Raw genomic sequence first — 17,010 nt, 5'->3', positions numbered from 1 at the left:
GCAGCGTGTCATCCCCGCAAACTTGAATGTAGCCAGTCCCTGTCACATGCCATGTCTTGGTCTCTATAGTGAGCTGGTGGTTGTGTCACGTCCTGACCAGCAGAGGGAGGTATTCTATTAGTTTTGGTCAGGACGTGGCAGGTTTTTTGTGTGTTAAGTGTTGTATTGGTGATTAGGACTCCCAATTGAAGGCAGGTGTGTTGAGTTGCCTTTGATTGGGAGTCCTATATAGGAGTGTGTGTTTTTCTTTGGGGTTGTGGGTAGTTGTTTTTGCACTGCGTTAGTTAGCCTGCAAAACTGTTGCTGTCTTGTTTATTGTTTTTTGCCTGTGGATGCTTTACTTGAGTTGATTAAAAAACTATGAGTATCCACATACCCGCTGCGCCTTGGTCCATTTCTGAAGACAGCTGTTACAGGTTGTCCAAGGTTAGCCCGAGCAGGGGCCGGGTTATAACATCTGCTTCATCTGGCCTATGGGGCTCAGCAGCAGGGACAACATAAAAAAAACATTGAATGGGGGGTCTACTCCAGCCTCTGCCTCAACTATGGGTGTAGGTTCCTGTTCAGGTGCTCACCCTGTCCCTTCCTCTTCCTGTCTCGCACCCACACCTGCTCACTTGGAAGTAGAGATAAAGCTTGTATTTTGCAGTCATAGTACTTATTGTGTTGCTCAGCTGGGTCCCCCATTTTCTTTGTTTTGTTCATTCGCTCTACCCTGTCATTCCCTGCTGGATTGTATTTGGTTGTACTACTCTTAGAAATGTCATACATTTCACAGACTTGAGGCTTCTTCAGGATGGCTGGCATCAAAGCTGACAAAAAAATGTGGGCTCATATCAGAGTGGAAATGGGAGGGGCAACAAAAATGTCTCGACTACATGGGACCATACTGCTCCGACTTTGGTTTTTGCTGTCTGAGCACGAGTAGGGACAGCCCATGTATATCAGGTAAACATGTCAATCATGACCAAGATGTTTTGATAAGTGTCTAGGGGCCTACTGAGGGAAGGGAAGTCTAGGGCAACCACTTCCAGGGGGAAGGACGCTGGAATGGGGATTAAGGGGGGCCCTGGCATCTACTCTGTCTTTCTGCAGGCTACAGACAACGCATCCAGAGGGGAAACCCCATACCTCCTCCTCCATCTGTGGCCAGTAGAAGTGTCACCGAATGCTGAACAAAGTCTGCTCCACTCATGGTTCAGCGGTTACATGGTACTTCCTCCACACCTCTCTGCACCTAGAAGCTCGGCAGACAATCTGGGATAGAATGCTCATGGGTGTTAGTCAATTACTTCATGGCACATCACATCTTAACAGATCTCTAGTTTCCTCTGTTGTTGGAACAGACATTTTACTTTTTGGGGCATAGCCCTCCTCTCTAGGCTCCCTGGAATCAATCCCATTCCAACATACCACTTGACTGTCTGAACATCAGGGTCAACTGCTTGTCAGGTTTTTCAGTCATCACACGGTAGCTCAGAGTTCTCCTGTGGACCTCGTGCCGCCACAGCATTGGTTAGATTCATGCCGGCCAGCATGCAGCTGCTCACATTTCCTGTGGGCAAGGAGACTGGAGGGAACCTAGACAGGACCTCAGCATTGGTGTTCTCTTATGCAGAACGACACTTCTCAGTGAAAGCAATGGAGGGGAGTTGGGCAACCCACCTTTGCTCCACGGCACCTAGCCGGGCAGTCTGTAGTTGGGCAACTGGGTTATTATCTGTAAAAACAGTTAAATTAATACCCTTCAGGTAGTCCCGAAATTTCTCTGTGATGGCCCACTTCAAGGCCCAGAGTTCTAACTTGAAAGAGCTGTAGTTGGGTGCAGGCTGCAACTAGTGTAGGCTATCACATGCTCACAGCCGTCTTGCATTTGAGTTAGGACTGCCCCAAGCCCGTGGTTTCTTGCATCAGTATAAACTACAAAGGGTAGGAAAGAAATCTACATAAGCCAAGACTGGGGCCTGGGTTACGGCTGCCTTCAGCGGCTCAAACGAGGATTGACAGGCTGGCGACCAATTGACCTTATTGGTCCCTGACCTCTTGTCAGCAGGAATGCCAATCAATAGTGCATTCAAGGAGCGTGCAATCTTAGCAAATCCTGATACAAAATGTCTGTGGTACCCCCTAGGAAAGCCCTGACTTGTTTGACCGTGGTCAAGGTGGCCCAGTCAGTAACAGAATAAATATTGTCTGTCTACCACGTGCCTCAGGAAGTTTATCTGCTGTTGAAGAAGATTACACTTGTTAGGTTGCAGCTTCAGTCCATGTCTCTAAAGATTTTCAAAGACCTCGTCAAGGTGCTGCAAGTGGGATGAGAAGTCCAAAGTGCAGACAATGATCTCATCAAGACTAAAAGGGACTCTTTGATCTGCCCACTGAGACATTGTTTTAGCAATGGTTGGAAGGTGGCAGGTGCATTATCTGCTGGCCAGGTCTAGGGTCGTGAAGGTTTGCTGAGTGTGGTGAGTCGCCTCAACTCTGGGAAAGGGAAAAGCATCCTTGTGAGTCACAAAGTTCAATGTACTTCAACCTCTATGGGCTAGGTGGGACGCTTGCGTCCCACCTACGTAACAGCCACTGCCAGCCTGTGGCGCGATTTTCAAAACCTTAAAAATCCTATTACTTCATTTCTCAAACATATGACTATTTTACAGCCATTTAAAGACAAGACTCTCGTTAATCTAACCACACTGTCCGATTTCAAAAAGGCTTTACAACGAAAGCAAAACATTAGATTATGTCAGCAGAGTACCAAGCCAGAAATAATCAGACACCCATTTTTCAAGCCAGCATATAATGTCACCAAAACCCAGAAGACAGCTAAATGCAGCACTCACCTTTGATGATCTTCATCAGATGACAACCCTAGGACATTATGTTATACAATACATGCATGTTTTGTTCAATCAAGTTCATATTTATATCAAAAACCAGCTTTTTACATTAGCATGTGACGTTCACAACTAGCATACCCCCAGCAAACTTCCGGGGAATTCGCTAACATTTTACTAAATTACTCACGATAAACGTTCACAAAAAGCATAACAATTATTTTAAGAATTATAGATACAGACCTCCTCTATGCACTCGATATGTCCGATTTTAAAATAGCTTTTTGGTGAAAGCACATTTTGCAATATTCTAAGTACATAGCCCAGGCATCACGGGCTCGCTATTTAGACACCCGGCAAGTTTAGCACTCACCATAATCATATTTACTATTATAAAAGTTTGATTACCTTTTGTTGTCTTCGTCAGAATGCACACCCAGGACTGCTACTTCAATAACAAATGTTGGTTTGGTCCAAAATAATCCATCGTTATATCCGAATAGCGGCGTTTTGTTCGTGCGTTCCAGACACTATCCGAAATAGTAAAGAAGTGTCGCGCGCATGGCGCAATTCGTGACAATAAAATTCTAAATATTCCATTACCGTACTTCGAAGCATGTCAACCGCTGTTTAAAATCAATTTTTACGACATTTTTCTCGTAGAAAAGCGATAATATTCCGACAGGGAATCTCCTTTTCGGCAAACAGAGGAAAAAATCCCAAAGGCTGGGGCGGTCGGGGTCACGCGCATAAGCCCAGTGTCCCTTGATCGGCCACTTGAGAAAGGCGATAATGTGTTTCAGCCTGGGGCTGGAATGACGACATTATGTTTTTTCCCGGGCTCTGAGTGCCTATGGACGACGTGGGAAGTGTCACGTTAGAGCAGAGATCCTTAGTAAATGATAGAGATGGAAAAGAAGTTCAAGAAATGGTCAGACAGGCCACTTCCTGTAAAGGAATCTCTCAGGTTTTGACCTGCCATTTGAGTTCTGTTATACTCACAGACACCATTCAAACAGTTTTAGAAAATTTAGGGTGTTTTCTATCCATATGTAATAAGTATATGCATATTCTAGTTACTGGGTAGGAGTGGTAACCAGATTAAATCGGGTATGTTTTTTATCCAGCCGTGTCAATACTGCCCCCTAGCCCTAACAGGTTAACATTTAAAAAAAATGCCAACTTCCAACCTTTTTCTTTAATATAACAATGGGTGCAACCCAAGAACTGGATCTTTTGCGGATGATACAATTTTCTAGCATACCTGACAGTAGAATCCTGTACATCATGGGGGGTAAGGGCCGAAACGTCTACCCAATTGGAGCTGCATCCACTGTAGGTATTCTATGTTGAACAATGTCAGTCCTTCCAAAATCTTCAGCAAAAACCTTCTCCCACTTCTGCAACAGAGCACTGAGATCGATTGCTGTTTTTCAGTGAGTCCTGGTCTGTCCATCAGGCTGCTCACATCAAAGCTGGACTCCACATTGTGTAGGGCTCAACAACGCCCACATGGACTACACCATCAGAGTCCAGCATCATGCTCAGATCTCCAGCTCCATGTACATCCACCTCATCAACATGATTGACACTCCGCAGCTTCTGGTAGCGGCCTATAGACAGACATGAAAGGGTTCAGATTGAAAGTATGAACTGGAACTCCCCATTCTTTTACGACATCCAGTGTTCTTTCCACCCCTACAGCATTAGGGTCCGGTAAGGCCTTCACGAGCCCACAGTAGTCACTGCCATTCCATGCGGGCCCATCCAGGCACATCCCAATACCCCAACTTCGTTCCTGGTTGGAACATGAATCCCCAGTCTGTTGGCAGGCCAGAAGTAATCCAGGAATTTATCCCCTCCACTGGTGCCGATGGTCTGTTGGCAGGTGGCAAAGGGACTCATCCCCCCCCACTGGTGCAGATGGTCTGTTGGCAGGTGGCAAAGGCTCGTTTCCAGATCTGTTGGAACTTGGGGTTCTGGCAGGACAAAGACACTGGCCTCTCTTGGCTTCTCTTGGCTCTCTTTTCTTGCATTAATAACGTTCATGCCCACGATCAGGGGGTTAGTTGAACATTTGTCTTTGACAATCCCAACTCCACAGTTTGGTATCTTGACACCTTCAATTTTAAAATCCATAATTGCATAACCTACAAATGGATGGTCTAGGCCATTTGTAGCTTTGATGGTCAGAATTGAAGAAGCCTCTCCCACACATACTGTATCTTGCTGTTAAGGAAGTGTTTGTTCAATAGTTGCTGTTGCACCAGGGTGACCTAAGAGGCATTATATAATAGCCCAGTGAGTTTAACTCCATCTATACAAATGTCCACTGTTGGACAATAAAAGTTGAGTTTGCAGTACCAGCTGACCCCTCTGCTCGAACCTCCGCAGCAGGGCTGGCTAGTTTAAAGCCGGCTCAGATTTTGAGAGCCCCCTACAGAACCAGCCTGTTTGCAGTGATAGCAGATTGTATTACCTTCAAAATCCCAAGTAGTTAAGGGCCTGCTTTCAGTCAGAGACCTCAATGTATTAGACTCTGCAACAGCAGAACATTTTACCTCAGCCCACTTTTTGCTACCATGTTCCTTTTCCAGTAACATGGCCTCCTAGCATAAGTCATCAAAGCACAGTCCCTGAGTTAGGGCAGGTCCTGAGTTAGGGCACCCTCTTCAAACCAAGAGGAACTGTTCCCGTAAATTGTGTTCAATCGGGACATACACTGAACAAAAATATAAAATGCAACATGTAACAATTTCAAAGATTTTATTGAGTTAAAGTTATTATAAGTAAATCAGTCAATTGAAATAAATTCATTAGGCCAAAATCAATGGATTTCACATGACTGGGAATACAGATATGCCTCTGTTGGTCACAGATACCTTAAAAAAAGGCAGGGGCAAGTCAGTATCTAGTGTTACCACCATTTGCCTAATGCAGCACAACACATCTCCTTCGCATACAGTTGATCAGGCTGTTGAATTTGGCCTGTGGAATGTTCTCCTCTGCGAAGTTTCTGGATATTGGCAGGAACTGGAACATGCTGTCGTACACACCAATCCAGAGTATCCCAAACATGGTCAATTCGTGACATCTGGTGAGTATGCAGGCCATTGAAGAACTGGGAGATTTTCAGCTTCCGTAAATTGTCTACAGATCCTTGCAACATGGGGCCGTGCATTATCATGCTGAAATATGAGGTGACGGCGGTGGAGGAATGGCACAACAATGGGCCTCAGTAACTTGTTACGGTAACTGTGCATTCAAATTGCCATCGATAACATGCAATTGAGTTCGTTGTCCGTAGCTTACACCTGCCCATACTATAACCCCACCACCACCATGGGGCACTGTTCACAACGTTGACAACAGAAAACCGTTCGCCCACATGCCGCTATACATGTGGTCTGCGTTTGAGGCTGGTTGGACGTACTGCCAAATGTGACCGACCGACTCATTTCGGTCTTATGTAGCAAAATTTGAAATTGCGTTTTTACATTGGATAAAAGTAGAGACTCGGCGCTACAAAATGGTATATCATACACTACAGTTGAGGAACAACGGGAAAGTAATTTTGCTTTGTTAGTTGATAAACTTGTAACCTTCAGCATCTCTTTAAGGGTACAACAGCAGTCAAGCACCCAAGTTAACTTGCTATCTACTTCCAGACACAAATGAGAGAACAGCTCACTGAACATTACTCACCCTAAGAGAGCTGGTTAGGCTGTTATGTTATCCAGAGCGTTGGTGACTGCAACTGTGCTGTCAGATTGTCCGCTCATAAATTCAGAGCACTTTCCTCTCGGAGCGTTCAGACTTAACAACGGCAGGTCAGAACCCATGCTAACTGGCTAACATTGGCTAGCTTGCAAGCTACTTCCAGACACATAATGAGATAACAATGACCATTTTGTGACCATTTTACTCGCCCTAGCAGATCTGGTTAGCCTGTTTTCATGTTATCCAGAGCGTTGGTGACTGTAACTGTGCTGCTGGCAACAATTGAATTACGCTTTTTTGCCAACGTTTACTGACACCGGCCATATTCAACTGGTGTTGAATGAACCATAATCCCAACTCATGACATTACTACCCTGCATTCATCTGCAGGTAGCTAACCAACCAGGTTCAAGCTAGCTACCATTAGGCTATAACTAGTGGCTCTGAGATACGAATTACAAGATTATACATGTATCGTTAGCAAGCGAGCCAGCCAGCTAACATTAGCTAGCAGTACACTTTAACTTGAGATGAAAAGACTATGTCAAAATGATAAACGTGTAATGTCTGAAAATGTAGCTAGCTAGATTATCTTACCCGTTCATATTATGGATGGAGGCGTCTCCTGTTGAATGCCATGATTGCCCTTAGTTTGAAAATGTAATCTGGAGACAGGTGTTTTCTCCATCTCCTTAGTTAACATACTCAATTTCCACTGATTTCAAAACAGTCCTCCAGAAAGTGGAGAGCACACACGTAACGTTAGCTAATGAGCCAGCCAGCTAATGTTAGCAAGCTAACTTTAACTTGACATTAGGTTTATGCAGTTTTACAACGCAATACATTTTATAAAAAGCAGCGTTGACAGGATTACCTAGACTTACTGACCAGCTCAAATAGACAGAAGTGTACTATATGGCAGACCAATCCAAACTCATCTCTCGGCATGTCCAGCCCACTCATTATCTCAGCCAATCATGGCTAGTGGGAAGGTTGCTGACTTTTTCTGTGGCTTAACAAACAAGGCTTGTAATTTAACAATTTGATTCGTATTTACAGATGGCATACACATTTGTTATTAAGGCACATGAAAGTTCACATGTTCGAGAAGGCATTTCTGCAAAGAAACACATTTTGATAAAAATAAAGAAGTTTACATTCAAACGGCTCCCCTGTGAAGTATGGTAAAGAGATGAACATTCAATTCTCTGTCAACAGCTCTGGTGGACATCCCTGCAGTCAGCATGCCAATTACACGCTCCCTCAAAACTGTGGCATTGTGTGACAAAACTGCACATTTTAGAGTGGCCTTTTATTGTCCCCAGCAAAAGGTACACCTGTGTAATGATCATACTGTTTAACCAGCTTCTTGATAAGCCACACCTGTCAGGTGGATGGATTATCTTGGCAAAGGAGAAATGTCCACAAATGTATGCACAAAATTTGAGAGAAATACGATTTGCTACTTTAAAAATGTTACCTCAACAGGGGTATAGGAACCTGTTTGACATACAGGTAATCTAAATAGGCAAATACCTTAGTGGCTCTGTCGCACTCCTCCTCTGAGGTCACGCTGACCTGTTGCTTAGCTTTGCCCATTTAAAGCCCCTACTTGGATAAACTTTTTAGTTTTTATTTTCCTTTAACGCCTAAGATCCCCTCAATATTCTCTTTCCATTAGCCATACTTCAAATCACCATTAGGACCTTTACACTGAGGCACCCAGTGTGCCCTGGGGTAAAATGGCATCATCATATTTGTTTTCCTAAAACCTGCCCTTTGAGTAACTGAACACTGCTCCTAAAAACCCAATCCTTCCAACTTCTGCCAAATGTCAGGCAGCCGAGGGGTATATGTAATGTAGCCGAACTATGCCACCTGGCCAGCCCCTTGTCCCACAGATTTGTGCGCTCCGGCAAGAATGTGCAAAATTATCAAGAGTTTTAACTTGATAAAATAAAAACAACAAAGGGAATCTATGCAATATTGAAGTAAAAATTGTGAAATGTGCAAATAACGCTATATTACCACATAACTTAGCTAATATTAGCCGCTATAGCCAACCAACCGAGCCCTGCAGCAAGTCCAAAGTGGAACTGTAGCCGGCACTATAATTGCTGCATCTTCCACTTCATAAATTAGACTAAGTCTACTTGAAATCTTCCTGGGTAGCGGGCTCCAGCCCACTGACCTGGGATGTATCAGTGCTGCTACACTTCCTGGCTTCGTCAATCTGGCGTCGGTTTGGGTGATATTCACAGTGTTCTGCTGCAGTCTTTCTACATATGCATATATGTGGTCACAACCAGGATGGACAACTCCTGTTCCAGCCCCATAGGTCCACATGGGCAACGCCCACAGTTTCAGTTGGCTCAAAGGGCTGCTCATCAGAACCATTTGTCCAATGGGAGCCTCGTTAGGAAGTCAGGAGTATTTTGAGAAAACTAAAATAAACATGCAACTACAAGTTAATATTTTAATGAATGTTTCAGGCAATCGTGTAGGATAATCAGTCTGCAACAATGTCTTTCCAATGCTATTGAAAAAAATGTACTCATCAATCTACACACAATACCCCATAATGACAAAACAAAAACCGGTTTTCGTTTTTTGGGGCAAATTTATTAACAATAAAAAACAGAAGTATTGAGACCCTTTGCTATGAGACTCGAAATTGAGATCCGTTTTCCATTGATCATCCGTGAGATGTTTCTACTACTTGATTGAGCAATTGGGGGAGAAGGGCACTGATCAGGGAGGTGAACTCTGACAGAGCTCCAGAGTTCCTCTGTGGAGATGGGAGAACCTTCCAGAAGGACAATCATCTCTGCAGCACTCCACCAAATCAGGCCTTCATGGTAGAGTGGCCAGACTGAATCCACTCCTCAGTAAAAGGCACAACAGCCCACTTGGAGTTTGCCAAAAGCAACAAAAGGACTCTCAGACCATGAGAAACAAGATTTTCTGTTCTGATGAAACCAAGATTGAACTCTTTGGCCTAAATGCCAAGCGCCACGTCTGGAGGGAACCAGGCACCGCTCATCATCTGGTCATTACCATCCCTATGGTGAAGCATGGTGTTGGCAGCATCATGCTGTGGGGATGTTTTTCAGTGGCAGGAACTGGGAGACTAGTCAGGATCGAGGGAAAGATGAACAGAGAAAAGTACCGAGAGATCCTTGATCAAAACCTGCTCCAGGACCTCAGATTGGGGCGAAGGTTCAACTTCCAAGAGGACAACGACCCTAAGCACACAGCCAAGACAACACAGCAGTGACTTCAGGACAAGTCTCTGAATGTCCTTGAGCGGCCCAGCCAGAGCCTGGACTTGAACCTGATCGAACATCTCTGGAGACCTGAAAATAGCTGTGCAGCGACACTCCCCATCCAACCTGACATAACTTGAAAGGATCTGCAGAGAAGAATGGGAGAAACTCCCAAAGTGCAGGTGTGCCAAGCTTGTAGCATCATACCCAAGAAGACTCAAGGCTGTAATCGCTGCCAAAATTGCTTCAACATGGTACTGAGTGAAGGCTCTAAATACCTATGTAAATGTGTTTTTTTTATATATATAAAAATTTGCTAACATTTCTAAAACATTATGGGGTATTATGTGTAGATTGATGAGGGAAAAAAACAAGTTCATCCTTTTTGAGAATAAGGATGTAAGGTAACAAAATGTGAAAAAAGTCAAGGGGTCGGAATACTTTCCAAATGCACTGTATGTTATATTTTTTGTTAACTTGCTAATGTCAACTTCAGGGATATTTAAATTTTACCCTACGAGCTCCGGACTACTGCTGTTTTTCTGTTCTACCTGATAACGAATTGCACCCACCTGGTGTCACAGGTCTAAATCAGTCCCTGATTAGAGGGGAAGAAATAAAAAAAAGCATTGTAACTGGTTTTGAGGTCCAGATTTGAATTTGAGGGGTCTACTGTATGGGCCAACTACACATTTTGAATCTTCTTGTTTAGGTAACCCTCGCCAAACCACTCGAGTCCCAGTGTTCATACGGGTTCTGGACGTAAACGACAATGCACCTGAATTTGCCATGTATTATGAGACATTTGTCTGTGAAAATGTCAAATCTGGACAGGTACAGTAGATGTATGACATCATAATACTACAAATGCTGAAGAAAAGCCTGAAGAAACATGTTTTCTCATACCTTTTTTTCACTATCCACAGCTGATTCAGACGATAAGTGCGGTTGACACCGATGAGCCCCTTGTTGGACATAAGTTTGTCTTCAGTATGAGCTTCTCCAATCCAAATTTCACCATCATTGACAATGAAGGTAGCTAAATGTTAGCCTTGTGCTTTTTATCTGGCCATTATCTGGTCTTAGTGGTGCGAGTTGTATTAACAATTTAACTTTTTTGTAACATATGGAGCTGCAATGTTACAATCATTACTGGGAACATTTGTTCTAAACATTAGAAACAACCTTTCATTTCTCATATTCCTTTTTCCTTCCCTCTGCAATCCACCCCTTAGATAACACAGCCAGGATCATCACTCGAAGGGGAGGATTTAGCCAGCGTGAGATGAATACATACCTACTGCCCGTGGTGATCTCAGACAATGACTACCCTATCCAGAGCAGCACCAGCACTTTGACTGTGAACGTGTGTGCCTGCGACAGCCGGGGGAACGTGCAGTCCTGCAACACAGAGGCTCTGCTGTCTGCCGGGCTGAGCACTGGAGCACTGGTGGCTATCCTGCTCTGTGTCATCATCCTCTTGAGTAAGTATCACTATCAATCACACTGGTAAAGTCAACCTCCGCATACCAAATTACACCCTATTCCATGTTGTTACGAACCAGCTCATAGCCCATAACAAAGAGGGAGACAAAGCAGAAATAAAGAAATGACAAACATATTTATTAAACAAAGTAAACTATATCCGAGTAACAATGTAGTCAATAGTGTAAGTGAGTGGATGCGTTCATAGATGGTGATAATGAGGGGTGTTGAGAGGTGTTCACGCATGCCACCCAAAAACGCCACAACAAAAAACACCAGTGTGTTTGGGTGGAAGAGTCTCCTCAATCTATGGGGGGAAAGGTGTATTTATCCCCGGGACACACCCGACCACAGGTAGTGTCCCATTTCACCGACGACCCTCCCGGCTCCGCCCACCGACATCCTATTAGGGAAAATAAGAGCAAAGAGAAAGAATTCGGCAGACAGAGTGGGAGGGTCGTCACACTGTGTAGAGCCCATAAGGCTTTGGTCAAATGTAGTGCACAGCATAGGGAATATGGTGCCATTTGGGAGACGGCCAAATCAAACTGTGTCAGATAATTTAAGTGGTATTCTTAATTCTGAACATACAGTACTGTACAGTAGCACACAGCAATCCAAGTCACTTATTACAAAGCTGAAGCAATTATTCTAGGCTGTGTTGGACTCTACCACAATAAACTACACTGCACGTGTAATGAACTGGTCTGTAGCCACACATATCCTGGATTATAATGTGATAACACCCTACGGAGGGAGAAGGGACTTCATTTGCGCCCGGTAGGCACTGGTTAGCTCCTTCTTTTTCTCTGCTGCGAGTCCTTCGACAGCACTTAAATCCTATGTGCTACTTCTGTGTTATTCCTTTGTGTTATTCCTTTCATCATCAAACTTCTTCAACTAAAGAAAGTTTAAAGTAGAGCCACTCACTGAGACATTACTTTGCTGGCTGCATGTGTAAGTAGTGTGTTTCCTCATGAAAATGGTGCAGCAGGATGAAAGCTTTTATTATTGGTTATATCCACTTGACAAAAAGGTATTTGTGTTTTTCCCTGCTAAAGTAGGTCACATCCTATTTCCTGGCATCCTAAAGCAACACTTCAGCCTCCTTTGTGAGCTAATGCAGTATGTAAAAGCACAAAGTGCAAAACAGAAAGTGTGCATGTCTTTTTCCCCGGCAAAAAGCAAAAAATATGTAGTGCTTATGTTCAAGGGGATATCAATAAGTAATAGGCAAAAAAATGACTTTGAGCCTGGTATTGCACTTGGCCAAGCATGACCCCGGTGCCACCTAAACGGCATCATCCATGAGCTTATTAAGGGTGTTGATATATTCAATTACCCAATTAAAAGTCATGAGTGACTTAATAGCAACATAAATACCAATCCACTGAGTTTTGTTTGTGTACTCTGCTTTGCGTTATGGCTAAGAACAGCCCTTAGCCCTGTGTTATTCATGATAATGCACAGGTTCTCATGTTTTATTGCTTAAATGAGTGTGTGTGCTATTCCTCCTCCTCACTCAATAATGCAGAGACCCAGCTCATCTGTTGATGTGTTCACCTGTTCATCTGTGCTCTCTTCCTTTCTCTTCCTGTTCCATGATCTCCGCCCGACTTGAATCTTGCTCGCATCCTTGCCTAGCCACTGATCCCTCGCTAGCAAATTAACTATTGACATTTCTTCCACTGCATGCTGTGCTTGTTCCTCCTCACAGTCCCCCTTCACTTGTCTGTCTGACACTGGAGAGAGCTCTACTATAGCTCTGGCTTCTGGCTAACTCAGATTGGAAGTGCTAAAGATTGAACCCCATGTTCGCCTCTTGAGCGAAATATCTTGACATCTGCTCATTATCCGATGGTTTTCTCGCTTGAACCCCTCTGACAGGCTGTCTAATTCACCTCCACTACGCCTCTGACAGGCAGGCAGGCAGTAGGCGCTGAGCTGGAACAGTTTGCGCTCCTCCTCCACACTGCACCACACTGCTCCATGCCACCCCACACCACCCAACACTTGGGGTATCAGTCAGAAAGGCCTGGTAACTGGGCCTCTAAAGAGCCACTCCTTTAGAGACCTTTGTAATTAACACCTGGGTGGGAGGCAGGTAGAGTACTACAGCACCTGCTGAGGTGTGGGAAAGAGGAGGAGGAGGGGGATGAGGAGGAGGCCCCAATGTGAGGGAATTATTTTTACTCTCGATTTGCTCCTTTTTCATGAAAATAATGAGCAACAACATAAATCCCATGCTCTCATAGCGCCACTCTGGATGCAAATTCCTCCTTCAGCTGGAAAGTTTGGATTTAAAGTCCTGCTCAGAAATGAAAATAGAATAAGATGCATTTAATTATGCGAGTAAGGGTAGTCTGACCTGCGAATGAGAAAAAGAAAGGGCTCGTTCAAGTGCTACAGATTTTCTACAGTGAATTTGATGTTAAGGGGAAAAACGAAAGAAAAGCTTGTCCTGCTCAATCTTTAATAAAAGGAGGAGAGTGCCCAAGGCAGTGCAGTGTATTTATCACTGATAGCAAATGTCTTTCTCTCCGGTGTGTATTCCTGAGTTTACTTAATGCATGATGGAGCACACTCCTCTTCTCTCCCATCTCATACTCAAGTTTTTATCTCTCTCTCTTTCTGTCTGTGTGTGTAGTGATCGTGGTGCTGTTCGCTGCCCTGAGGAGGCAGCAGAGGAAGAAGGAGCCTCTGATCATCTCCAAAGAGGATGTGAGAGACAATGTTGTCAGCTACAACGATGAGGGGGGCGGAGAGGAGGACACTCAGGCCTTTGATATCGGCACACTGCGCAACCCAGAGGTGATGGACGCTAACAAGCTGCGCAGGGACATCATCCCAGAGATGCTGTTTCCCTTCGGGAGGACATCACCTATAAAGGATAATGCCGACGTCAGAGACTTCATTCACGGGAGGCTCCATGAGAACGACTCGGACCCCACCGCGCCCCCGTATGACTCCCTTGCCACCTACGCCTACGAGGGGAGCGGCTCGCTAGCCGAGTCCCTCAGCTCCCTGGAGTCTGGAGCTACGGAGGGGGACCAGGAGTACGATTACCTCAGCAACTGGGGACCGGCGTTCAAAAAACTAGCGGACATGTATATAGGGAAGGACACGGAGAGAGAAACCTAGGTTACAGTTAGGCCTGTACTACCGGAGCTCATCATCAACGACATGCATTGATAATCTCTCTCACACACTATCCTGCAACCCATCCATTGATTCATATGGCTGGTCAAGTAGAATTCATGAATTAAACATTAAACTCACTACTGGTGGTGATATTTCTCACAGTTTTACTGTTTTTGGTTATAATCAGTAAAGATGCCTTTGCATTTTAAGAAATGTTGTGAACAATGGTGTGGACAATGTGTTTTGTAATTGAGGAGTGAGATAGTAGTCTTGTATACTATCAATGTTTATTGGAGAAAAAAAATGCTTTTCCTGCAAAGTAAATTTGAAATAGATACATGTATGAACTGCTTTTCCATGATGGACATACTATACCCTATTCGCCATCTTTGTTTGGCAAGCAATGTTCATGTTAATGGTTGGTTAGGTTTATTCTGTGGATCCATTTCATCATATACTGTAGGTGTATGATGTAATAAGGATGTGTACGTTGTAGGGTAACTGTCACACACTGAATTCATGTTGTTTGAATGCCAAGTCATATTGTTTTATATTTATATTTTTATACTTCTTTTATTAATAAAAAAAATAAGAAACTTCGCATTTTCATACATTTTTCATAGAGTTTCAAGTTTTATTAGTAATACTTTATGAATCGCACAGTTAACGCCTTGGCCTCTTTAAAATACAAGTTGATACATCATATCAGTGGAATTTGATAATATAGAAGTTCCACAATATTCAGCTGACAAAACTCATTGTAAATATTACGTTTTCACATCTGAAGTACGGGAAACTAGACATGAGCTACAACCACCACCTCAATTTATTGTTAGCCACTATGGTGCAATGTAAATCAGATGGCAGTAATATATTAGCGATATGAGTATTGCTAGGGAGGTTCCACTTTACATATATACTGTATGATCAATACCTCTTGACTTTCTCTTTGTGGACAAAAAAAACCCATTATTTAATTTCTTTGCCCAATTATGGATAATGTATCTGCATGCATATTTTGAGACGAGTGGAATGAAATCCAATATAGCCAATGCTGTGACCCAAAATGGCACCATATTCCCTTCATTGTGCACTACTTTTGACCAGAGCCCTATGGGCCAAGGTCAAATGTAGGGTACTAATGTATATAGAGAATAGGGTGCCATTTGGGATGCATCCAATGTATAGCTCTCAGAGTTACAAACATAAATCACTCCAGTAACAAACTCAATCACCCCCTTACACAAGCCGCAATCCGAAACTTTGAAGGATACCTGTGGGGTTGGTCATGGTTAGTTTCACAACAGAATCATTTGTAATCCTATTGAAGTGCCATTGCTTAAAGGGGTGGCAGGTAGCCTAGTGGTTAGAGTGTTGGGTCAGCAACTGAAAGGTTGCTAGATCGAATCCCTGAGCTAACAAGGTAAAAATTTGTTGATCTGCCGCTGAACAAGGCAGTTAACCCACTAGGCTGTCATTGTAAATAAGAATTAGTTCTTAACTGACTTGCCTAGTTACATAAAGGTAAAATAAAAACAACATGGGTAGATAACATTCTCATCTCATGCTAATACTATTCCTCCAGCAAGATTGATTTATGATACACATGTTGACTGCTATGGACCTTGTGGGAGTCTATAGTAATAGTATGCATTCAAATTTACATACAAACTCAGCAAAATAAGAAACGTCCTCTCACTGTCAACTGCATTTATTTTCAGCAAACTTAACATTTGTAAATATTTGTATGAACATAAGATTCAGCAACTGAGACATAAACTGACCAAGTTCCATAGACATGTGACTAACAGACATGGAATAATGTGACCCTGAACAAAGGGGGGGTCAAAATCAAAAGCAACAGTCAGTATTTGCTGTGGCCACCAGCTGCATTAAGTACTGCAGTGCATCTCCTCCGCATGGACTTCACCAGATTTGCCAGTTCTTGCTATGAGATGTTACCCCACTCTTCCACCAAGGCACCTGCTAGTTCCCGGACATTTATGGGGGCAATGGCCCTAGCCCTCACCCTCCGATCCAACAGGTCCCAGATGTGCGCAATGGGATTGAGATCCGGGCTCTTCGCTGGCCATAGCAGAACACTGACATTCCTGTCTTGCAGGAAATCACGCACAGAACAAGCAGTATGGCTGGTGGCATTGTCATGCTGGAGGGTCATGTCAGGATGAGCCTGCAGGAAGGGTACCACATGAGGGAGGAGAATGTCTTCACTGTAACGCACAGCATTGAGATTTCCGGCAATGACAACAAGCTCAGTCCGATAATGCTGTGACACACCTCCCCAGACCATGACGGACCCTCCACCTCAAAATCGATCCCGCTCCAGAGTACAGGCCTCCTGTGTAACGCTCATTCCTTCGACGATAAACGTAAATCCGACCATCACCCCTGGTGAGACAAAACCACGACTCGTCAGTGAAGAGCACTTTTTGCCAGTCCTGTCTGGTCCAGTAACGGTGCGTTTGTGCCCATATGTGATGTTGTTGCAGGTGATGTCTGGTGAGGACCTGCCTTACAACAGGCCTACAAGCCCTCAGTCCAGC

At 43.9% G+C, this 17,010-nt stretch overlaps 1 protein-coding gene across 1 annotated transcript in view; it reads left to right on the top strand.

The window, feature by feature from the left end:
• The window catches only part of LOC106578577 (cadherin-10), a 69,784-nt gene extending 54,776 nt beyond the window's left edge, over positions 1-15,008 (top strand). Inside the window, exons 9-12 of the mRNA XM_014157565.2 lie at positions 10,533-10,654; positions 10,747-10,855; positions 11,056-11,304; positions 13,953-15,008. Of these exons, the coding sequence (XP_014013040.1) occupies positions 10,533-10,654; positions 10,747-10,855; positions 11,056-11,304; positions 13,953-14,446 (974 nt within the window). The 3' untranslated portion in view covers positions 14,447-15,008. The remainder of the gene's footprint in view (positions 1-10,532; positions 10,655-10,746; positions 10,856-11,055; positions 11,305-13,952) is intronic.
• Positions 15,009-17,010: the final 2,002 nt, after the last annotated feature.

This window comes from Salmo salar, chromosome ssa19, assembly GCF_905237065.1.
Source record: "Salmo salar chromosome ssa19, Ssal_v3.1, whole genome shotgun sequence".
Classification (NCBI taxonomy): Eukaryota; Metazoa; Chordata; class Actinopteri; order Salmoniformes; family Salmonidae; genus Salmo; species Salmo salar.
This window is presented reverse-complemented; position numbering and strand designations above follow the sequence as displayed.